This window comes from Tenrec ecaudatus, chromosome 6 (assembly GCF_050624435.1).
Source record: "Tenrec ecaudatus isolate mTenEca1 chromosome 6, mTenEca1.hap1, whole genome shotgun sequence".
Taxonomy (NCBI): Eukaryota; Metazoa; Chordata; class Mammalia; order Afrosoricida; family Tenrecidae; genus Tenrec; species Tenrec ecaudatus.
Genome location: NC_134535.1, coordinates 30519213 through 30544483, shown reverse-complemented (window position 1 = coordinate 30544483; position 25271 = coordinate 30519213). Strand labels below are relative to the sequence as shown.

Here is a 25271-nt window from a genome sequence, read left to right as displayed (position 1 = left end):
CTGATTTTTTTGTTGGGAGTGATGTGGTCTGTTGATTTTTCCTTGATCCTTTAATAGGCCCCATGCTTCTGGGAGACAGGAGTAACCTTATTGTGTGGAGGCTCAGGCCACTGTGCCGTCTCCTGGGGTGGCTGGGGCGGGCTGCGGCAGGCTTAGGGCTGGCACTGGGGACCCAACAGGGCCCCAGGTGGTGAGAGCTGGCTGGAGCTCACTGACGGCTCCTTAGGGACTGCAAAGCCGGGACCCAGGCTCCACTGCAGGTGGAATGTTTGATCTGCCCGGGTTGTGAGCGGGCGCGGGGAGGCCCCTCGGACAGCTGCGCAGACAGCTGCGTGACACTGCAGGGAACAATGGTGTTCGCTCTCCGCCCTGCTCTGAGCTCAGAACCCCGCGGACCGTAGTGGCTTGGCGCGAAACCGCAGGGGGTAATGGCGCCGGCAAAGGAGGCTTGGCGCGAAACCTCAGGGGGCAATGGCTCCCTTCCTCCGCTCAGGCTCAGAGTCGCCGCCGCCGCCGGGGTCCCCGCAGCACCCTGGGGAGGGCACCTACTCTTGTGCCTTGCGCAGGGAGGGGCCCTTGGTGGGCAGACTCAGCAGTGCGGGGCGCAGCGCTCCGTGGAAGCTCAGGGTCCAGGACAGGCGCGGGTTGGGCTATGGCTCCTGTTGGCGGGAAGTGCTCAGCGCAGGGTTCCGGCCAGGAGTGGAGCTGGCGCTAGGCTGCCAGGGGCTGGCGGGGGCGGGCGGGGGTGGGAGGCCGGCGCACGGAGGGCAGGTGGAGAGGTCTGCGGCAGCAGTGCGGGTGGATGGTCCCCCGTGGGGGTCGCCAGACAACCCGCGGGTCCGCTCCCCTGAGCTTGGATGAATGGAGGGAGGGACGTGGGCCCGAGGGCAGATCGCTGCCCTGCGGGGAGAGGGGAACTGCGGGAGAGGAAAGCTTCTCTCCCAGTGGGGATCTGCGAGTGGGGAGTGGGCCGCTGGAGTAGGGGAGCGTGACCTGCTGCGCCTCTCTAGGCAGGGCAGGCAAGCGGCTCTGGGCTGGCGTCCGGTTTGGGGATGGAGCCTAGGCCGGTCGCCAGTGAGCTCATGGCAGCTTAGTGGCCAGAGATGTCCCACTAGTCCGGTCCTCTTTCACCTAGACCCCTGCTCAGGACAAATACGTGGGGTAGGACTGGGGTGCTGTCCCAGGGGGATATTTCACTCACCAGACTCTTACTATTCAGCTACCTGGTCGCCAATCCCGCTTTGTTTGGAGGAGCTCTCAGAGTATGCCGGTGTCCCTGTCGGCCATCTTCCCCCCTTCTCCAATATTGTCTTTGAGTAGCCCCTGGTACTACTTAAAATATTATATATATATATATATATAATATATAATATATATACTATTTTAAAGCCCTGATGAGAGAGGCATATTGGGCCAATGTAGTCTAACTTCATATCATAGTACCTGAAGTATTTATTCACTTATACAGAATCAGTCTTTTTGTGGCTGGGCATAATTTACACAAACAATGGGGGCTAATTGTCAGGGAAATGTACAATGATAATAATAACTGAGAATGTCACATGTTTTCCAGAAATATATCTTTTTATAAAAATTTTTTTATTGGGAGGGTCTCCTACAAATTCTATGACAATCCATCATTCAGTTGTATTAAGCACTCTTGTCCATATGTTGGCATCAACATTTCCTAAGCACACAGCATAACGGGCACTGATGTAGCCAGACCTTGTTGCCCACCTACCGGCAGTTTAACAGTCTTGGTACAGCTACCTTCCTCCTCCTCAGACTCCATGCTTTTTCCGACGTAAGTCTTCAGGTTCCAAGGGCGTCTGAGGTAGGGCTTCTGGGTGCATCCTGGGGACCCAAGCCGCATGCTGGGCCACTGCTTCCTGCATCTTCAAGGCACACCGCCTGCTCCTGAGGCTGCATCAGTGAGATCCGAAGACATACGTTTTAAAGGGAGTCTGGAGAGATGCTTCACAAAATGAAATGTAGAAAAAGAAGCATGTCTTCTCTCTGTTTTGCAATAACAAGTATTGGAGCACTTAAAAAATGGACTCCCTTTTCTTTTTTTTAAATCTAGCTGCCATGGCCACGTACCACCACTGAACGGCTGTTGGAAGACATGTTCGACAGCACCGCGTCCCGGTTTCTGGCCATTTTGGAAGCTCTTTCTGATTCAAATAGGCGGATACTGCAAACAGGACCTGTTGCTTCAGATGAAGTAGAGATTCGGGATGTTGTCTCAGAGCTGTTTATAGCAGGCAAAGAACTTTTAGTAGGTAAATAAAGTGTTCAGAAAATATTTTGTGGTAGAATATGCATAACAAAAGTGATAGCATGGCCATTTACATGCAAGAAACAGATGTTCTGTTCAATTTATATTACTCTGGAATTGCTATCTGAATTATAATTCAGATAATTACTCAGTGTATCTTTTGGGGGTTTATGTATATAACATCTGTGAATAATGATAGTTCTATCTTTCTAATGCTTAGTCTTTTTGTTTCATTTTCCCCTGTACTGATTGCTTTATTTCTCAACTTGTTTATCTTACCCCTAGTGGTGTAGCTGGAGCCCTGGAGGCATAGAGGTGACACATTGGGCTGCTAGCCTCAAGGTCAGCAGTTCTAAACCACCAGCTTCTCCATGGGACAAAGACTGGGCTTTATACTTCATAAAGAATTACGGTCTTAGAATCCCACAGGGGCAAATCTACCTTGTCCTCTAGGGTCACTATGAGTTGACATTGACTTGATGGTAGTGAGTTGGGGTGGTGGTGTGGCTATATACTGGGCTGGCAATCTGTGAGATCAGTTGTTTGTAACCATCAGGCACGTTCTGCAGGAGAGCTGGGGCTCTCTACTCTGTGAAAGAGTTACCATCTCAGAAACTCACAGGGCAGCCCTCCCCTGTCCTACAGGGCTGCTATGAGCCAGTGTCTACTTGGTGGCCGTGAGTTTGGTTTGCTTTCTTGGAAGACTTCTGATACAATGTAACATGGAAGTGGTGATAGCAAATATCCTTATCTCATTCGAGATGTCACATGGGATGCTTCAAAATTTTCACCATTATCTTGGATATTTGATGAAAGATTTTTATACATACCTTTTTACAGATTAAGGAAGTTTCTTTTTGTTCTTCGATCTCGGAATGTTTTTCTGTATGTTTGCTTAAAATCCTAAATGGCGATTGAATTTTATTGAAAGTCTTTTCTGGGTTTTATTGTGATTCATTGAGTTGATCTTCTGTCTCTTCTCTGATTTCTGTTAATGTGTTGAATTACACTGACTGCTTATTTTAGGAATAAACTGCATTTGGAGGTGAGATTTATCCTCTTGAAATATTACTAGATTTTGATTGCTAATGTCTTAATATTTTTGCATTTCTGCCCATGAGAGATTTCCCTCTCTTTTATCTATTTTAAAAGTCAGTTTATAGGGGGCTCTTATAGCTCTTATAACATTCTATACATCAATTTTATCAAGCCTGTTTTGTGCGTATGTTGCCATCATCATTTCCAAAATGTTTTCTGCTTGAGCCCTTGGTATAAGCTCCTCTCCCCCCACTCCTTCCCTCGTGTATCCTTTATTAATTATATATTGTTATTTCATATCTTACACTGTCCATCGTCTCCCTTCACCCATATTTCTGTTATTTATTCCCTTCAAGGTGTGTGTTTGCTATATATCCAGTCTTCTGATGGGTTCCTCCTTACTCACCCATCCCCCTCCCTCACCATCCCCTTTCCCTCATGAGATCACTACTCCCTTTACTGTTCCTGAGGGGTTTATCTGTCCTGAATTCCATGTGTCCAGAGCTTCTATCTGTACCAATCTGATCTCCACTCTAGCCAGATTTGTAAGTTAGAACTGGGTCATTGCTGTGGAGGGGATGAAGTATTCAGGAACTAGAGGAATGACGTGTGAATTGATGGTGCTATGCTGCACCTTGGTTGATGCATCCCTTCCTTATACTGCTTCTGTGGGGGGATATCCAATTACCTACAGATAGGCTTTGGGTCTCCACTCCAACCCCCCTCTTTGGCATCAATATAGTTGTTTGTTTTGGGTACTTTGATGCCTGATGCCTGATCCTGTCAACACTTCACGGTCACACAGGCTGATGTGCGTCTTCCATGTGGGCTTATTTGCTTCTCTGCTAGATGGCCACTTGTTTGACTTCCAACCTTTAAGACCACAGGCGCTATATATTTTGATAGCTGGGCACCATCTGCTCTCTTTACCACATTTGTTTATGCTCCCATTTTGTCTTCAGCAATCATGTTGGGGAGGTAATTATCAAAGAGTGCCAGGTTGTCAGAACAAAGTGTTCCTGTGTTAAGAGAGGCCTTGAGTAGAGGCCCAAAGTCCGTCTGCTATTTTAATACTTATCACGTAAATATATGTACATTGGCTTCTATCCCTTTCATTATAGATTAATATATTTACATATACACATGCCTATCGCTATACCTCTATAAATAGCTTTTGCCTCCGACTTCTTTCCTCTACTTCTTATCACCTTCCTCCTATCCCGCTATCATGCTCACTTTCCATTCAGCCCTCAGTATTTCCTCTCAGATACATTGTTCTTTCTCAAACCCCACCCAGCATTATGTTCTTACTGGTTTTGTTCTCAGTGCATCTAGGCCTCAAAAACTGAGCTGAGAAGGTACACCTTTTCTCCCTGAATTTTTGAGAATTGGTGTCAAATTGCCATATTCCTTTTTGGTTGAACTTATTGTTAAAGCCATCTGGGCCTGGAGTTTTGTTTATGGAAACACTTTAAATTATTAATTTAATGTATTCGCTATATAAGACTGTTCAGAATTAGTTTTCATTCTTCTTACTTCCTTGTTTGAAGTCTTCTATCAGTTTTAAGAAGTTTATTCTTTCTTGACAATTTTCTACTTCATCCAATATTTTCACACTTTTAGAAAATTCTTCATAGTATGTTGTTTTGAGCTTTTTAATCCCTGTATGATCTATTGTGGTGCCCTTGTTTCTATTCCTGACATTGATTAGATTGTCTTCTCTCTCATTTCGTCAGTTTTTCCAGAGGACTACCACTTTGCCTTTGTTCACCCTCTCTATTAAATATTCATTTTCTATATTATTAATTTCTGTTCTCTACTATTTTCTTCTGCTTCCGTGGAATTATTTTACTTATTTTAAAAGACTTTTCTATTTGTAGCTTAGTTAATTGATTTACAAACTTTCTTTTTTTATTTAATATATGCAGATTATATTTCTCTCTGTTTGTATCTGAAGTTTTGACATGTCATATCTTCATTATCATTAGGTCAAACTATTTTCTAATTTTTGTTGTGATTCCTATTTCAATATTTGAGTTATAGATGAGACCAGATGGGGATTTTCTAATTGTTATGGAATTTTAGCACGGTTATATTGTGAGTAAAGAGCATAGTCTGTGTTATTTGAAGCTTTTACATTTTGTTGAGATTTGCTTTCAGGCCCAGTTTGTGGCCAGTTTTGATAAATAATCTGTAGGTATTTGAAAAGGCTATGCATTCTTTGGTTGTTGGAACTTTGCTTTATATAGGTTGATTATGTTAAGTTTGTAAATCATACAGTTAGGTCTTCTCAACTGCTATGAATCTTCCTGATTGCTTGTTCTAGAAATCCCTGAGCTGGAAGAGCATGTTTCTGCTGTTTCTGCTGTCGTAGAACAGCTGGAACTCAGGATGTGGTGTGTGCTGCTTTAGCACATACTATGTCCCGTGTGGCTGTAAAAATAGGCCGTGTCTGGGCCTTCTGACCTCCTCTAACTCCATAAGCGAGGGGGAGAATCATGACAAACAGCCTACGGCAGGTTCTTTTGAGGCAGATGTCAGGCATGCCCCCATCCTTCAACCTTTTTCTTTCTTTCTTTTTTTGTTTAATGCTTTTATTGGGGGCTCTTACATCTCTTATCACAATCCATACATTCCTCCAGTGTGTCAAGCACATTTGCACATATGCCGCCATCATCATTTTCAAAGCATTCTCTTCCCACTTGAGCCCCTGATATCAGCTCCCCATTTCTTTCCCTTCTCTCCTCCCCACCCTCCCTCACGAACCCTTGAGAAGTTATAGATTATTTTTTCCATATATTATATTGTTATCCATTGCCCCATACCCACTTTTCCATTATTCGTCCCCCTGGGACGGGGTTCTAGATTGATCCTTGTGATCGATTCCCCATTCTCCCCCTACCTTCCTCTAATCTTTCTGATATCTCTACTCTCCTTGTTGGCCTTGAGGGGTTTATATATCCTGGATTCCCTGTGTTTCGGGCTCTTATCTCTAGTTCTTTGGCGCTTCCTTCACCCCACTATCATGACCTCAATTCTACTTTACAAATTAGACCAGAGCAACCTTTTTCTTAATCAATTCTGATACAATTGTTCTTCCCATGGTGTTCTTTACTTTTCTGCTTGCTTAGATAATTTGTTACAAAGGCTACACACAAATCTCAGAACAATAAAATTGTAATAATTATTAGGGAAGTAATACGTTACAATTTAGGGCCAGGAATCACTCAGGATACAGTTTGTGTCTTTCTTTGAAATGTGGTTACAAATATGCATCTCTTCCAGTCAGTTAGCCAAGTCACTGTCTTCCAGATTTCCTCGCATAGAGAAATAAATGCTTCATCAGCTTGTTGAAACATTTTAATTGGTATTCCATCAATTCCTGGGTTTGCTTTCAGTGTAGCTTTGACGTCTTCCAGCTGCACCATTGGTTCTTGCTTATATGCGTCCCCTGATGGTGGAATTGTCACCTGGTCCTTTTTGGCACAGCCCCTCTTGTGTGTTCTTTCCATGTTCTCTTGATGCTTCCCGCATCATGCAATATCTTTCCCACAGAATCTTTCAAGATTGCGACTTGAGGCTTGAATTTTTCCTTTAGTTCTTTCATTTTAAGACAAGAGGCCAAAATATTCTTTCTCTTTGGATTTCTAACTGTAGCTGTTTGCGCATTTCGTATAAGATTTGACTTTGTGTTCTTGAGCTGCCCTTTGACATTTTCTATTCAGCTCTTTGACCTTATCGTTTCTTCCATCTGCTTTAGTTCCGCTATGAGTAAGAGCAACTTCCAGCATTTCTTCTGATATTCACTTTGATCTTTCCTTTGTTTCTTGTTGTTTTTAGAAATCATCTTATTAGCTCTTACAGATATTATAAAATCCATAATTTGATTAGATTAAGCAAAATTGCACAATTGCTCCCACCTTCGGTTTAGAAACATTTTCCTTCTTCTTGAACTTTTTGATGTCAGCCCCCTTTTCTCCCCTTCTTCCCCCACCCTACCCTCCAGCACCCTTATTATTATATATTATTTTCCCCCATAACTTACACCATCCAATATAGCTGTTCACCTACAAGTCTGCTATTTGTTCCCCTCATGTGGGGTTATACAGTCATCATTGCTATCTGTTCCCACCCCCCCACCCCCACCTTTCCCATACCCTCAGGGAATCGTTACTCCTGTTACTCTTTCTGAAGCTTGTCTGACCCGCCCCTCATGGGGGCAATTCAAGAGGGGAGTGCAACAGACCAGCAATGGGAGCAAAGCAACGAAGTCCCTGAGGAATCCTGATTGTAGACATCTGACTATGGGGGCAGTGCTTGGTACCTCATCTGAACTGGTTGGGGTTTATTCACAAGGGGGCCACACTGAAAATCTAAAGGTGTAGCAGGGTGGTGTGGCGTGAGCCAGTAGACCATGCCATCCCTGACTGCAGGAAGAACAATGGGGACTTGTCGGAGGTGTGCCTCTTGGTCACGAATGCCGAGGTCTAAAAGGGAATAAAAACTGTTAGTTAAGTGGGTCCTGGGATATGGACCCCTGAAAGTAATGGGCACTGGACTGATGGTTTATAACATGTCCTTCTCGCTGTTTAACAGAAAGGTACTCACCGACTATGGTCAGGATAACAGACTTGGAACTATTTGGGTGGTCTTTCTTTTTGTGTCTGTCTATGTAAGACAGGCAGTATAAGCAATCCCAAGGAGACAGCAATGGACCCATGGTTTGGGGGGAGCATGGGAGGGCAGCAGGTGTGGGGAGTGGAGTGGGGAGCAAATCACAACAGGGACAGGGGAATAACAAGTGTTCTAACATTGAAGGTGAGGAGGGTGTAGCATTCCTGGTCGTTTCATCACTTGAAATGTATCTGAGAGGAATTATTGAGAATTGAATGATGGGTGACAGTGGGGCAGGAAGAAAGAAAAAAGAGGAAAATGAAGAAAGTGATTTTATATATAGGTATAAAGATAGGGGTATTTGTCCGCGCTTGTGTGTGTGTGTGTGTGTGTGTATACACGTATACATACAACAAGGAAGCAGATGGACTGTGGGCCTCTAGTTAAATCTTACCTCAGTACAAGAATGCTTAGTTCCAATAATGTGGCACTGTATGATACTCACCTTATGAGTATCACTGTGTGACACTGTATGACACCCCAACACAATCGCTGTAGACAAAATGGGTGATAAGCACATGTGAAGAAAGCTGATGGTGACCAGCTACTAAAAGATATAGCACCTGGGGTCTTAAAGGCTTGTAGTTTTTAAATAAGTGGCCATCTAACAGAGAAGCAACAAAGCCTACATGGAAGAAGCACACCAACATGTGTGACCATGAGATGTTGATGGGGATGAGTATCAGAAGTTCAAAACCAAGAGATGAAATTGATGTGAAAGAGCTTGAACAAAGTGGAGACCCAGTGCCCACCTGTGGGATAGCTGGGCAGTCCCTTACAGAGAGGCCACACGTTAGGGGTGTTTCTTCCAGGGTACAGTATAGCACTGATGAAATGCAGAACTACCTTCTCGTTTTTCACATATTTCCTCCCCTTACCATTTTGGTCTGTTCTGAACCTCATTAGACCTGCATGTGTTCATTTGTATAATTAAGATCATTTGATGCATGAATGCCAAGATTGATAGCCCTTTAGAAACAGTCATGGGAGTATCTCCTGTGTTTTTAATGACCTTTTGCTTTCTTCATGAGTGATGTTCTTGATGTCCTCCCACAGCGCATCAGGTCTTCTGTCACTAGTGTTCAACGTGTTGAACAATCTGTTCTTGAGATGTTCTAGAAGTTCATGCGGAATGAACTCAAGGTCATGTACTTCAGGTCTTTGCACCTTTTATTATAATATTTTACTTTGTCTTCTTCAGCTGCTCTTTGAAGTGGCCAGTTTAGCGCTTTTACTTCATTGGTTTTTTTTCTGTTTGATTTAGCTACTTTACATTCAAGAGCAAGTTTCAGAGTCTCTTCTGCTGTTCACTTTCATATTTTCTTTTCTTTTTCCTAGTTAACGATCTTTTGTTTTCTTTCGTGTGTGATGTTCATCCTCCGACTGGTCTGGTCTTCTGTCACTCGTGTTCACTGCGTCAAATTTGTTCTGGAAATGGTCTCTAAATTCATGTGGGATAGATTCAAGGTCGTATTTTGATTCTTGTGCTTTTTAATCTTTTTCCAGCTTCAACTTGAATTTACATTGAGTAAGTGATGGTCTGTGCCGAAACTGGCAGTTAGGCACTTTCTGACGGATAATATTGCACTTTCCGTAATCTCTAAAAAGACATACAGTCAGTTTGATTGCTGGGCATTTCATCTGGTGAGCTCCATGTGTACAACCACCACTTATGTGCAAAGAAGATGTTTGTGATTGTCATTGGTCTTACAAAATTCTCTCGTGTAGTCTCCTGTATCATTTCTGCTACGCAGGACATATTTCCAAGTACCAATCTGTCTTTATTTACAATGCTCACATTCCAATTATCACTAATTATCAATACAGTTTTTACATGTAGGGATTTGAAATATGTCCTAATATCTGGACAATCCAACAGAATAAAATCTTACTTGTTTTGCCTTTCTTCTTTTTTTTTTTTTTTAGCCAAGAAATACTGTATGATGTTCTATGAAACAGTAGAGTACCCTGCTAATTCTCTGTCTCTAAATTGATGCTCCTTCTTTTGGGTAGACTTCCCTAACCACTCTTCTACCTCAAGCTCGTGTTGGCTATCTCGCCCAATTGCCTCTGCTTCATCCTGTATTTTTAAAGTATGAGTGTCTTTTCCCACATTACAGCGTAAGCTCTGCAAAGACAAGAATTGTGTAAATTTTCTTTTCTTTTGTTGCCTAGTCCCTGGTAGCAACTAGCAGCTAATATTTCGTAAATAGTTATTTCCATGAATGAGACTCAAACATCTTTCTTTCCTTTTAGTTTCAAATTTTCACACGGACGGAATGCTTCAGTTTTCAAAATCATCTCTCCTGGAATATATTGTAGAAAAACAAAATAGGATTTCTCTAGAAGCTGCTGTGAAATTTATAAAATTAGCCTTTAATTACGAAGAATGGAGTTTATTTGAATCTTTAGCTGTGCAACTTCTTTATTTTCTCCAGGTAATACATGCAAAACCATAAATTTATTTTCATTTTGTTAAGATAGCATTCAATTGCTGATTAACTTGTGAGATATACTGACTTCTTTTAGAAGCAGAATTATCCAGAGGCAAAGAAAGCAGAGATGGATTTAACCCTTCTTCTTGCAATAGAGCCTTTAATTAACACAAAGAGAAACAAAGGGTTGGTCTTCCCTTTGGAAAGCATCAAAGAAGGACCCTGTGCTCAAGTACAAGTAAGAAAGCTTCATTTTCAGGGTAAGTAATTATTTTTCTTTTTGAAAATTGAAATGACTTGACTGATACAATATGTGTATTCTTAGGTGAGATGGGAAAAAGAACATTGAAGACGGAGGGAGCAGGCAGTGAAAAAGCCCTGAAGCACAAGTGTGCTCTTGCTTTGTTGAAGGAATAGCAAGGAGGCAGGCAGGGATAGCTAGAGCACATTGGTGGTGGTGAGGGAGTCTGGATGTGGTAGCAGATGATGGCAAGAAGGTATCTGGGTGCTGGATTGTACAGGCACTTACAGTCTGTAGTGTTGCTGGGTTCGATTCTGAGTCAGTACATTGAGTAGAAGAATGAGATTCTACTTTACTCCGGCCTTATCGGATGAAAAGCTGTCAGTCAGTGGATACAGGGAAGGTTTGTAATGACCTCTCTCTGTCTAGCCTGCAGAGTTTTCCACTTTAGAATTTTTATCAGCTTTGAAGATTATTGTGTAGATAATTGAAAACCAAGGCAAATAATGACCACTCCAGGTTATCTCTTTTAGAAACAAATTCACTAATCGATCATGCATTATTGTTATATCATAGACAATATCAGTTGAAATCCCTGGGTAGTGAAAATAGTTAAGCATTCAGATAAGAATTGAAAAGTTGTCACTTGGAAGAGAAGTCTGTTAATCTACTTCTGAAAGGTCACTATCCAAAAATCCATTGTCACAAAGTTGATTCCAACTCATAGAACCCCATGTATGGTTTCTGAGGATATAAGTCCTTATGGGAACTGACAACCTCATCTTTCTCTTGCAGAGCAATTGGTGGGTTTGAACAGCCAATCTAGTTTTTAGCAGCCCAAGTCCAAATCAATAGTGCCACCAGGGCTCCTTAAAAATATTACAACCATTGAAAATCCTATTGCATACACATCTATCTGAAACACATGGCATTCCCAGGAGCCAGAACCAACTCTACAGCAACGAATTTTATTGTTTTATTGTCATACCAGTTAAATATTATACAATTCAACTTGCGGAATTATCTATACTTTGTAAAATCGCAGTTAAAGATAGCCATTTTGTTCAAGATGTGTATGTTGATTTCTTGCTAGAATCAACCCTCTTCCCATAAGCAATGGATTTGTCTCAATTGTGCATGCAATCCTGAAAACATAGATTTCACCTTCGTCACCAAATTATGTAAGCTATGTTTCTCTTCTTCAAGAATGCTGTTCCTGATGTCCTCCCACAGCTCATCAGGGCTTCTCTCACAAGTGTTCAATGCATCAAATCTGTTCTTGAAATTTGGGTGGGGTAGACTCCAAGTCGTATTTTGCCTCTTGTAGACTAGTGTGGATTTATCAGAAGAGACTATGAAACTTGCTCTTATTCATCGAGTAGCTAATGCAAAAGGAAGAAGTGATAAAGGCAAAGAACTGAATAGAAATTTCAAAGGACAGCTCAAGAACACAAAGTCAAATATTATGATGAAATATGCAAAAACCAAGAGTTAGAAAAACCAAAAAGAAAGAACCATCACAGCATATCTTAAATTTCAAGAACTGAAGAAAAAATTCCATCCTTGAGTTGCAATCTTGAATGATTCTCTGGGAAAAATATTCTCTGGGGAAAATTATGCAGGAAGCATCAAAATATGGAGAGAATACACAGAGTAATTGTACCAAAACAACTAATCATCCTTCCTCCAGTTCAGGAGGCAGCATATGAGCAAGAATCGATGGAGCTAAAGGAAGAAGTCGAAGCTACATTGAAAGCACTAGCCAAAAGCAAGGTTCCAGGAACTGATGGAGTACCGATTGAAATATGTCAGCCAGCTGATGAAGCACTGGGAGCACTGTCTGTGCCAGAGAATTTGGAAGACAGCTACTTGACCGATATCTTTCCCATAGAATCTTTCAAGGTTGCAACTTGAGGTTTAAAATTTTTCTTCGTTGTTTTTTTTCAGCTTCAGATGTGCTGAGCGTGTCCTTCCCTTTTGGTTTTCTAGCGATAGGTCTTTGCACATTTCATCATAATATTTGACACTGTCTTTTTTAATTGGCCTTGCCATTTTCTATTCAGTCCTTTGACAAACTAGATGGCCTTGAGAAGAACGGGGATTCCAGAAACTTCATTGTGCTCATGCAGAACTTGTACATGGATCAAGGGGCAGTTATGCGAACCAAACCAAGGATCCTGTGTGGGTTTAAATCAGGAAAGGCGTGCCTCAGGGTTGTATCCTCTCACCATAGTTATTCAGTCTGTATGCTGAGCGAATCATCCGAGAAGCTAGGTCATATGAAGAAGAGGGTGGCATCAGTGTTGGAGGAAGGCTGATTAACAACCTGAGATATGCAGACGACACACCTTGCTTGCTGACAGTGAGGGGGACTTGAAGCACTTGTGATGAAAGTCAGGTATAGTAGCCTTCAGTGTGAATGACAACTCAATGTAAGAAAGACTAAAATCCTCACAACGGAACCAATAGGTGGCATCATGATGAATGGAGAAAGGGCTGGACTTGACAAGGATTTTGTCTTGGCTCGGTCCATAATCAATGCAGGTGGGAGCATAGAAGAATCGATGCATTTGTATAGCGCTGCTGACAAAAAACATTGAAAGGATGGGCTGCTGCATCTGCCTTGGAAGAATTATGTGCTCCTTAGCGGCATGGCCACACTATTCATCTCGCCTCGCTCTTGAAGTCCTAACTGTATGGCTGTTCAATTGCAGGACATAATTTATACCAAACTGATCATTAAGGGAGGAGCCCTGGGGAGTGGGTTACACGTTAGGCTGCTAACATCAAGGTCAGCAGCTCAACCTCACTAGCCACTCTGTGGGACAATGATATGTTTCAGAAGGCTTTCTAAGGGCTATCTGCCCCTATAAACACCTCTGTGGCAACTCCAAGGATCAGTGCTGTCTTGTAGGGCCACTATGAGTTGAAATCAACCTGACAGCAGTTAAGTTTTACATAATGGCATAGTTTCTTTTTTTAGTGGTTTCTGATAGTTTCTACTACTACCGATAATCTTATTATTTTATTACAGCTACCATATTTTATATATTTTAATGTTATAGACCTCTTCAGTTTCTTTTTAGATAGCTTTGATATGCCGATTGAGGACTAATAATATAAAATTACAGTCCACTGGGATTAGTTTTAATATAAAAGTATTTTAACATATTTTGTTGACAAAGATTTCCCCAAATTTGTTGATGTCGTTTTTAGAGAATTTCTGTTTCTGTGCCTTTTATATATTTTCATTTGTAATGATTTTTATTTAAATGTTCTCTACTTTGTAATTTGAGCATCTTGCGTGCAAGGCGTTGTGTATTCAGAAGATATTTTCCAGTTGGCAGCAACCTTATATAAGTGCATCTGCTCCCCTGCGCAGGTAAAATGGCTATTATGGATCATTTTAAATTGTGTGGAAGGAGGGGAGGGTTTTAAATATGGAGTTTAAAGCCAGATTTGCAATATACTGTGTATTACACCTTGCTCAAATTCTGCATTGTTCAATCATTAGCAGCAGAAGAGGGTAAGTTGGGTAGTGGTTTGCTATATTTTCACGTTTCTTTTTTATTATTACTGTTATTTTGAGGCCCGACCTGTTCCTTTTGTGGATCTACTTGTGCTAGCTATATTTCGAGCTGAAATGAAGGCAGTGAAGGAGGGTTTATCATGAACAGTTCGTATTGTTAGTGAAACACTGCTTTTCAGTCCATGGAGTTATTTGGAGTCACTTTGCACACAACAATAAGGATTTAGAAGTGGCCTGTAAGTGGGAATCAGTGCTCTAGGACCAGGGGAAACTAGCCCACTACTGACTCCAAAACTGAGCTTAAGGGATCCCCAGAGCTTCTCCAAGGCTCCCCCAAGCCCCAACTTTGGGTAGTAGTATCCAAACACACCTTTTAAATAGTTACTTATACAATGTGGGATTCTGATGTTGTGTGTGTGTTTCTTAAGATCATTTCATTGCGGGTTCTTGTAGCTCTTATCACAATCCTTACATCAATCCAAACAATCCATTAACAAATACACAAGCATATGTACTTATGTTGCCATCATTATTTTCTAAACATTTGCTTTCGAATGGACCCCTTGGTATCAGCTCCTCTCCTCCCCCACCCTTGTGACACTTTGATAAATTATAAATTATTATTATTTTCATATCTTTTACTGACTGCTGTCTCCCTTCTCCCATGGTTTCTTCCCCCCTCCTCTTTCCACCTTCCCCCTACTCTCCTGGTATTGCTACTCCCATTTCTGTTCCTGAGGGGCTTATCTGACCTGGATTCCATGTGTAGTAAGCTCTTATTTGTACCAGTGTACATGCTCTGGTCTAGCCCACAGTGAAAGTTAGGATTGGGGTCACGTTAGTAGGGGTTGAGGAAACCCCAAGGAACCAGAGGAATATTGCTTTTCATCAGTGCGATACTGAGCCCTGGCTGACTCATCCCTTCCTTGTGACCCTTTTGTATGGGTTTGGGGTTTGTACTCTGAACCCCCTCTTCCTCAACATTATGTTTTTTGTTTTGTGTCATGTTGTATCTTCTGATGCCTGTTACCTGATTCTGATGGGGCTTTATTTTAAAACCCGATTTTCTGTTTAAAAATAACATACAAATGAAACACAGTAAGGAACTTGAGAAGTTCCACTGCTATGATAAACAAAGGTGCTTAGTACCAAATTTAATGGGTTGTTACAATTTTCAGGTGGATGCAATAAGCCAAAACAGCAACAATTAAGGTTTAAAAAGTCAAGCGCTTTTTTCCCCTTCCTTTTTTAAATCACATGTGTCTTACTTAGCTTTAAGTTCAATACAATTGACAAAACATTTACTGATCTCTATAATACCCAAAACTGGAGCCCTGGTGGTGTAGTGGGTTACAGTTGGGGCTGCTAACTGCAAGGTTAGCAGTTCAACTCCACCAGTCACTTCTAGAGAGAAAATTGAGGCTTTGTGCTCCCATATAGACTTACAGCCTTGGAACCCCAAAGGGGAGTTCTTTGTTCCTTAGGGCCATTTGGTGTATTTTAATCATGAAATGATGTTTTAGTTCAGATACAATGGGTGACTTTATATTTCTTCAGAGAAGAGCTGGTTGGCAATGATCTTGGTTCCGGTTTGAGTTGGTTTGCATACCTGTCAAAAAATGTTGGGGATTTTCGTTGTAGGGAGTCAGAAGCCAGGAACAGTAGTTAAAAGGACTCTGGAGCTAGCTTGTTGGGTTTGAATTTTGCCTCTCCTACTTTCCAGTCCTTTCTTTGAGCGACCCATCTTGTGCTTCAGTTTCTTTCTTTATAAAGTGGGCATGTTGACAATGGGACTCACCTTATGGAATTTAGTGAATTAGTATCTGGGACACAGGAAATGTTATATAGACATCAGAATGAAGAAGAGGCTTCAAAAAGTTTGTGGATAAATAGAATGAAAATTAATGGTACTTTTCTACAAACTTCTCTCTTTGAAGTTCCTTCATATGTAGCTCTCTCTCTCTCTCTCTCTCTCTCTCTCTCTCTCTCTCTGTGTATAGACCTTCTTGTTCTTACCCATTTGCTTTGCCACATTTGTTTTCAGAATGTCAAGCCTGATAAAGAGATCGTTGTGGACATGATAATGTTCCTGTGGCAGAGATGCAAATCGGGGGTTCAGCGGATCATTGTGTCCAAGAGTGACTATTCCAAATTCTTCCAGAAAATCAGTACTAACAAAGTATTCTTTTTTGTATATTCTTTATATATATACACACACATATATATTGCTGACATGTATTAATACACATTTCAAATTTAAATAGTCTTTATTCAACTGTATAGTAACCATCATTTGCATATGTCTATGTTAAGTAACAGGTGTTGCTCAGTGGGCCTTTCAGTTAATATGTGCACCTTTTTAATGTGTCACTCCTAACCCAGCGTTGTTTGTATGGGGAGCAGGGTAGTGGTGGTAATTTGAGAGAGGAGTAAATATATCACATGTTAAGGTCACGTGAACGATCTCTGTCAGTGTTAAGGTTAAGCGCTTATTGCTAACCCAGAGCTGAGTGGTCTGAACCCTCTAGCAGCTCCGTGGGAGAAAGATGCAGCAAGTCTGTGCCTATAAAGAGTGACAGGCTTGGAACCCCCCTGGGGCAGTTCTCCTCTGCCCTGTAGGTTCGCTGTGGGCCAGAATTGACTTTGGGTTGGTACCTGGATAGCATTTCCATGTGCTCTGATCATGCCGACTTTATGTAAGTAGTAAGTTTGGGAAAAATGCAGAAGATTCCCCAGGGTCATCCACTATGAACTGATGTTGCTCTTTCCTCTTTGTAGTGGGTCTATCTTCTGTGGCAGATAAATGAAATCATTCACTCCTACAAAATGGACGGCATTGACATTGTGATGGCTGCAGAGATCACACTGCGATTATGTGAAATATTGGAATCCTTGGGAAGCCCAACAAGAAAGTTTAAAAAGTCTATAGGTAAAATGTTGACTGAACAGCCTACGAATACGCATACACATGTTGATTTCTAAGTGTAAGTTGGAATAGAGTAGAGGAAACTCGTACGAATGTAGCCGAAGCCTTTCCTTGTTGTGCCACAATGATGATTTATAACCAGAGGTGGACATAGGAAGGAGGCTCATCCGTGCGTGCCAGAAAGCGCAAGCAGGTTGCATGCTGTACGGGGCTGTGGCAGACAGAGCTCTGGCTTTTCGTCTCCTTTCCCCAATCTTCATGATCACGATTCCTTCCTCTTTTTCCTCTTCCTTCCCCCCTTTCTCAGCCTCCCTTTGTCTCCTTTCCTATTTCTTTCTCTTCTCTTTCTCCATCATATGTATGCTATTTGAAGGAAGAGAGCATGTCATGGTCACAATTACACCCTTGGTCCTCACACACTGCCTGGAGTTTAAATAAAGATTTATTGGATGTATCAATGTCCTTACACTGTTTATCTCCTTATGAAAATCTCCTTTCTCTCTCATCCCCTCCTCTTTCCAAGTTTCTTCACATTTATTAATTTCTTATCTTATTTGCCCTCTTTTCCCCTTTATTCTTACCCTCTTCTTTTTGCCCTCTTTTCCCTTACTCACTCCCACTTTCCCAGTCCCAACCCCTTTCTGCTACCATTTTATTTTCCTCTGAACAGAAGATGCTGTGGCGAGGAAGGTGTAGGAGGCCTGGCAGGGCTTGATCAAGGGCAATGTAACTGAGAGGAATTACTGAAACCCAAATGAAGGCTAAGCATGATAGTGGGACAAGAGGAAAGTAAAAGGAAATAGAGGAAAGAACTAGGAGGCAAAGGGAACTTATAGCGGTCTAAATGCAGGCATGTACATATGTAATATATGTAATATGTAATATATAATATGTAAATATATTTATGTGGGAAAATAGATCTATGTGAATATATTTATAGGTTTAGTATTAAGGTGGCAGGTGGATATTGGGCCTCCACTCAAGTACTCCCTCAATGCAAGAACACTTGTGTTCTATTAAACTGGCATTCCATGATGCTCACCTTCCCGACACAAAGTGGCTGCATAAGCAGATGTGGTGAAGAAAGCTGATGGTGCCCAGTTATCAAAAGATATAATGTCTTTGGTGTCTTAAAGGCTTGAAGATAAGCAAGCAGCCATCTAGCTGAAAAGCAAAAAAGCCACATGGAAGAAGCACACCAGCCTGTGTGATCATGAAGTGTAGACGGCATGAGGTATCAGGCATCAAAGAACAAAATATCATATCATTGAGAATGAGGGACAGGTGGAGTGGGGACCCAAAGCCCATCTTTAGATACCTGGACATCCCCTTATAGAAGGGTCGTGGGGAGGAGATGAGCCAGCCAGGGTGTAGTATAGCAACAATGAAACATAAAAGTTTCCTCTAGTTCTTAAATGCTTCCTCCCCTCCCCCCCACTATCATGATCCCAATTCTACGTTACAAATCAGGCTAGACCAGGGGATGTACACTGGCACAGATAGGAACGGGAAACACAGGGAATCTAGGACAGATGAACCCTTCAGGACCAGTGGTGAGGGTGGTGATACCGAGAGGGTAGAAGGAGGGTGGGGTAGAAAGGGGGAACCAATTACAAGGATCTACACATAATACCCTCCCTGGGAGATGGACAACATAAAAGTGGGTGAAAGGAGACATCAGACATTGTAAGACATGACAAAACAATAATTTATAAATTATCTAGGGTTCATGAGGTTGGGAGGTGGGGAGGGAGGGGAAAATGTGGAGCTGATACCAAGGGCTCAAGTAGAAAGCAAATGTTTTGAGAATGATGATGGCAACAAATGTGTTTGACACAGTGGATGTATACATGGATTGTGATAAGAGTTGTATGAGCCCAGTAAAATGACTAAAAAAACCAGATGCTGTCTCACAGAGGGTGGTCCCTTGTCTCTCTGTGTTGGGGGTCACACCCTTCAGCTCCCTGTCTCCTGATGTAGAAAACAAGCGGAGTGCCCAGGACGCCATTCCCCTTGGCTCATGGAGTGTGTGAGTGAGATCTGACGACTATAATAAAGCTGTGTCCCAGGGAGGTCCTAATGTAGCTGTCCCTACCCTTGGTCGTCCAGAGTCGTTTTGCAGATGAAGTTTTAGAGCCACGTTGCTTAGACTTTGACGGGTCACCTGAGAGATAATAGAAGTCCCAGGCTGAGGCCATTTCTACATGAACTAGCCTGGTCCATTCTAGGCTTCATTCACTCTCCAGGTGATTTCAATACAGAGCATACCTTCAGAACCTTGGTTAGAAGTCTCCGCAGACATCTGACATATTTAGTAGCCTGATGTTATGTTTTTGATGTGCCCTCCATTAAAATGCTTCCTGCTTTTTAATGGCAGAAATTGTCGGCAGAATTTCACACATAAACCAGAAAGATGAAATTAGCCACTGTGTATCCACCACCCCGCTCTAACAATTTACCAATCTTTTAAATGTTTATTTTCTTCCTGTAGCACTCCTCAATTCCATTGAATTTAAAAACCAAGACATCGTGCTACTTAGCCAGCAAATACCCCAGCATCTATACTGATGACCCATAAGCATTTAGAAAATGAAGTCGTCGTTGCTAGGTGTCACTAAGTTGGCTCCGGCTCTAGAACGTAATACTGCCTGGTCCTGTCCCATCCTCCCAATTGTTCCCCTGCCTGAGCCCGTCTATGCAGCCACGGTGTCAGTCCATCTCACTGAGGACCTTCCTCTTTTCTACCACCCCTCCATCACCAAGCATGATGGCCTTCTCCTGACAACATGTCCAAAGTACATGAGACGACGTCTCGTCACCCTTGCCTCTGAGGAACCCTCTGGTCTTACTTCTTCCAACACAGACCAGTGTGTCCTTTCAGCAGTCGTGGCACTTTCAATATACTCCAGCACCACAATTCAAATGCATCGATTCTTCTATGGTCTTCCTTATTCAATGTCCAACGTTTTTATCTATATGATGCAACTTGGATCAGGTGCACCTTGGTTCTCAAAGCAACTTCCTTGCATGTCAGTGCTTTTTTAAGAAATCATTTTATTGGGGTCTCGTACAACTCTTATCACAATCCATCCATCCATCCATCCATCCATCCATCCATCCATCCATCCATCCATCCATTGTGTCAAGCATATTTGTACATTTGTTGCCATCGTCATTTTCAAAACATTTTCTTTCTACTTGAGCCCTTGGTATCAGCTCCTCATTTCCCCCCTCCCTCATGAATCCTTGATAATTTATGTTATTTTTTCATGTCTTACACTGTCTGATGTCTCCCTTCACCCACTTTGCTGTCATCCATCCCTCAAGGAGGGTGTTATATGTAGATCCTTGTGGTTTCCCCGTTTTCTCTCCCACCTTCCCCTTCCCCTCCTGGTATCACTACACTCAATCTTGGTCCTGAGTAGTTTATTTGTTCTGGATTCCCTGTGTATCCAACTTTTATCTGTACCTGTGTACATGCTCTGTTCTAGCTAGATTTGTAAAGTAGAATTGGGGTCATAGTGGGGCAGGGGAGAGGAAGCATTTAAGAACTAGAGGAAAGTTGTATGTTTCATCATTGCTGTACTGCACCCTGACTGACTCGTCTCCTCTCCACGACCCTTCTGTAAGGGGATGTCCAATTGTCTACAGATGGGCTTTGGGTCTCCAATCTGCACTCCCCCTCATTCACAATGATATGATTTTTCATTTTGGGTCTTTGCTGCCTGATACCTGATCCTATCGACACCTCATGATCACACAGGTGGGTGTGCTTCTTCCATGTGGACTTTGCTGCTTCTCAGCTAGATGGCTGCTTGTTTAACTTTGCTCTTCAGCACCTTTTAAAGAGGTCCTGTGCAGTAGATATACCTAATGCAATACGCCTTTATTGTTTCCATGAGCATTGATTGTGGATCCAAGCAAGACAAAAGAAGTAATTTCCTCTTCAGTCACATTTCGAGTGCCCTTGGACCTGAGGGGCATCTGCCCACCTGTGACAGTGTTCTGCTTCTTGTTTAGACTTTCAATATTTAAGCAATGGGTTAAAGCTGTGCATGTGGTTTTCAGCTGCTTCTTCCTCTGAAGTGAGGAGCCGGGTTCTTCTTCATACTCTGTTCTTAGTCTGGAAGCTCTGCTGAAGCCTGTTCACTTACTTTGGGTGACTCTGCTGGCACTTGAAGTACCAGTGACATAGCTTCCAGCAACACACAAGCCACCACAGTACGACAAACTGACAGACGGGTGGTGGAGAAAATAAAGAACAATGCCATTATTATTGCACCTTATAAAACTAGCCATAATTCCTGTGCCTCTAATTGTATTTTTAAAGGAAGGCAGCCTCCTTCAAGATGTTTTCCTGTTAAGTAATACTTTATTAGTTTAGTTATAATTGTATCATTTTAAGATCAAATGATCACTGCCATGTTGGTCATATTTATTATTTATATTTCTCTAATTTGAACCAGTCTTTCCGAGTATTTGTCTAAATTTATTTTTCTATAATAATGCTGTTATTTTAAAAATCCTTTAAAATGGGCTTTAGCAAAGATTCAGGAAGACCCATCTCTTTATCAGTGGTAATCTCTTGTTCAGACGCAAGATTGTTGATTTTGTTATATTGCAAGATGCTTTGAAAATGTCCTGTATAAAAAAAAACATTATGTGAAAGAAGCAAACATGGATTTAAGGAACGTCTCCAGTGCTGGATTATTTCTAAGATCATGGGCAGTTAAATGGTCATCAGTGATGTTAACTTTTGGGGACTATGACTTGCTACTACATCTCATCCCTTTTCTCTCATCACATCTTCTTTGCCGTTCTGTGCCCGGCTCCGCCATCTCCTCCACCTGTTCTTTTTTAGGCCTACTTCCCTTCTTCATCTTTCCTCGGCCTCTCTCCCTCCATTTGCCCTCACTCTTTCTTTCTCTTTCTCTTTTACAGACTCACTTGCAAGAAAGGAGAATGGGGAATTGCCTACTACCTCAAAAGGGAGCTTGGAAGTTCTTCCAATATTAAAGGTATTAAAAACTATTGTAGAAAATAGAGTTAAAAACAAATGTCAACTTCATAAATGTTTAATTGGTTAATTATGGAAATAATTGTAAATATCTAAATGTTCAGAAGCTATTGTTTTTATACATTAGACTTATCGAAATTTTTATAGCTTTTATCTTATTCTAGGGGGAAAGGTAGAGAAAAATAAATTCTAAAGTATTTATGGTTATATTTTCATTGATATTTTTGGATGTGTTGTGGTTCAAAAATTTCTAGAACAGAGCACATACCTCTGACAGAGTAAATGAATTATTACCCATATAAAGCCACTTAGAACAATGCCTGGCAGTTATGAAGTTTTCAGCGAATTTCAGCTTACGAGAAGAAAGATAATGGGGCTACTTCTCTTTTACTTGAGTATTTTTTCTTATGATACTCAAATATTTTCTTATATCATGGATTGTGTTATTGAACTGCACTATCTATCTATCTATCTAGCTAACATTTAGTTATTTATAAACAAGATTTAGAATCACATTTGCTAATACCATCCTTCAGAAAAGGAGACTAAGTAATTTTGGGTGATTCTGGATTAAACAGAATAGACTTATGTGCTGTCAGGCTTCTCAGAGGCATTAATTTATTTATGTGCATTGCAGTTCTCCAAGAAGGATAACTAGAGTACCATATGTTCCATTATTTGAGAATAAAACCTCTTTTCAACCCTTTAGATTACCTGTTTAAAGGACTTAATGTTTCATGCACTATAGTTGAAAAATGCTTTTTGGGAAAGGACTCTAGTGGACTATATTTTGGTTGGCTCGATTTATTTGATAAACTATACATTTAAATCTAAAAGGTAACATTGATATCAGAATGTCTCAAGGCATAGGAAATGAAGAAAAATCTAGTAATTCTATGAGACCAATCTAAATATTTTTTATAGCATTCTGTTTCTTCCTTTGCATTATTTCACCAGCACTTTCCCTTCTGCTATATATTAATTCTCATATTATGTCTTTGAAAAATTGATCTGAAATATATGAAATTATAAAGAAGAATGGTGTCCGAGTTCCCAATCTGTTGGTTTAAGAAACAAAACATCAGAGTCTGGTTGAAGCTCACCTCCCCGTCAACCCTTCTTCATCATGTTGTATTTTTCCCTCCATAGAAGCTGTTGTTCTAAATATGATCATATAACTTCCAGGCATTTTAATACACTTATTACCAAACACAAACACAACCCATTTGATTCTGACTCACAGTGATCCTATAGGACAGGGTAAGGCTGCCCTCATGGCTTGTTGAGACTGTAACTCTCTTTATGGAAGTAGAAACCTTATCTTTCTCCCACAGAGTGGTGGTTTTGAACTGCTGACCTTGTGGTTAACAGCCCAATGTGTAACCCACTACCCCACCACTTTGATTTTGATTACATATGCATGTATTCTTAAGTAGTAGAGAATACTATTTTTGCCCATTTTCCATTTATATAAATGGTGTCATCCTGTATGTGTTCTTTGTTGTGATATTTTCTCTCAGAATTTTGCAAGATTCACCCCAGTTTATTTGCTAAGTCATGAAGTTTCCATTTTCACTGCTATACCCAAGGCTTAAGGCGGCACAGTAAGTGGTAGAGTAAGCGTTTGAACATATTTGTTGCCTTCAAAGTTCAGACTTTTAGTCATTATGCTATGGCGTCTGTCATTTAGAGTTCTTAAAAGTTCATTATTATAGGTATATGCGTCTAACAAGTTCCCCAATCATTGCTGAGTTCATACTGCAGAAACTGATAAAACTCTTCAATTTCTTCAGCTTTGTCACTAGTGGTTGATGAATAAATTTGGATAATAGTCATATTATCTGTTTTTCCTTGTAGGCATATGAAAATTATCACTGACAGTGTTGAGGTTTTTATGTGTTTTACTTTGTTATTTTTTACTTTTATTGTTTTAGATATTTTTCTGTGTATTAAATCCAGGATAAGGTAAATGGATAGAGACAGTAACTGGATTCCTGGTTCCTTGGGGCTATGGCAGGAGAGGTTGTGGGGGGAACATGGAGCTAATAACAATGAGAATGGAGAAAATGTTCTAAAACTGATTGTGATGATGATAGTACAATTCTTCTTGATGTGATTGAACTATTGAATTGTATGATATATGAATCATATGCTAATAAAATCACTTAAAAACAAAGTCCTAGAGAACTGTTCTGCATTGTAACACAAGGGACTGCTAAAAGTCTGAATGTTGTACCATTTCTCTTCAACTTTTCATCCCTACATATGGTTAGCTGATTCAAAATGGCCAATAGTAGTCCATTTCTAGCTTATCAATGCCTGGTTTAATTGTGTGAAAACATTTTTTGTGAAAAAATTTTCCATATGGATTCTTCCTATATTCCACATTCAGATTGTTAATGGATGTTTACAGCACCTTTTTTCCCCCTTTCTCATTTTGAGTCATGCCACCTCAGCAGATGAAGGTTCTGAAAGCTTTCCTCTATCCATGTCATTAAGGTCAACTCTACTCTGAGGAAGCAATTCTTCTTCAGGAGGTTTTGGGGTGTCTACTAACCTGAGTGGATCCTCTGGCATTAGCTCAGACAGTATTCTGCTACTGTTCATAAGATGTTCACTGGTCAACTTTTTCTTTTAAGAAGTACATATCTAGGTTCTTCTTTCTAGTATTAGTCTGGAAATTCTTCTGAAACTTGGCCACCACGGTTGACCCTGCTGGTATTTGAAATACCAGTTGCATAGGGACCAACATCATAGTAATATGCAATCTAGGATGACATTTATGTTGGGCAAATCCACTGCTAAAAGACCTCTTAAACCCAGGGACAAGGGAACAACAAGTGATCCAAATCGGTGGTGAGGAGGGTGTAGGAGGTCTGGTATGGTGTGATCAAGGATAATGTAACCAAGAGGAATTATTGAAACTCAAATGATGACTGAGGATTTTAGTGGGACAAGAGGAAACTCAAAGGAAATAGAGGAAAGAGCTAGGAGGCAAAGGGCATTTATAGAGGTCTAAAGAAAGGTATGTACATATGTAAATATACTTATATATGAGGATAGGAAAATAGATCTATGTGCATATATTTATAGGTTTAGTGTTAAGGTAACAGATGGACATTGGGCCTCCACT

At 41.1% G+C, this 25271-nt stretch overlaps 1 protein-coding gene across 1 annotated transcript in view; it reads left to right on the top strand.

Annotated features, from left to right (window-relative positions):
* The window catches only part of CFAP54 (cilia and flagella associated protein 54), a 355855-nt gene that overhangs the window by 52107 nt on the left and 278477 nt on the right, over positions 1-25271 (top strand). Inside the window, exons 9-15 of the mRNA XM_075553212.1 lie at positions 2084-2282; positions 10247-10428; positions 10520-10685; positions 13963-14048; positions 16240-16374; positions 16974-17124; positions 22063-22139. Coding sequence (XP_075409327.1) covers positions 2084-2282; positions 10247-10428; positions 10520-10685; positions 13963-14048; positions 16240-16374; positions 16974-17124; positions 22063-22139 — 996 coding nt within the window. The remainder of the gene's footprint in view (positions 1-2083; positions 2283-10246; positions 10429-10519; positions 10686-13962; positions 14049-16239; positions 16375-16973; positions 17125-22062; positions 22140-25271) is intronic.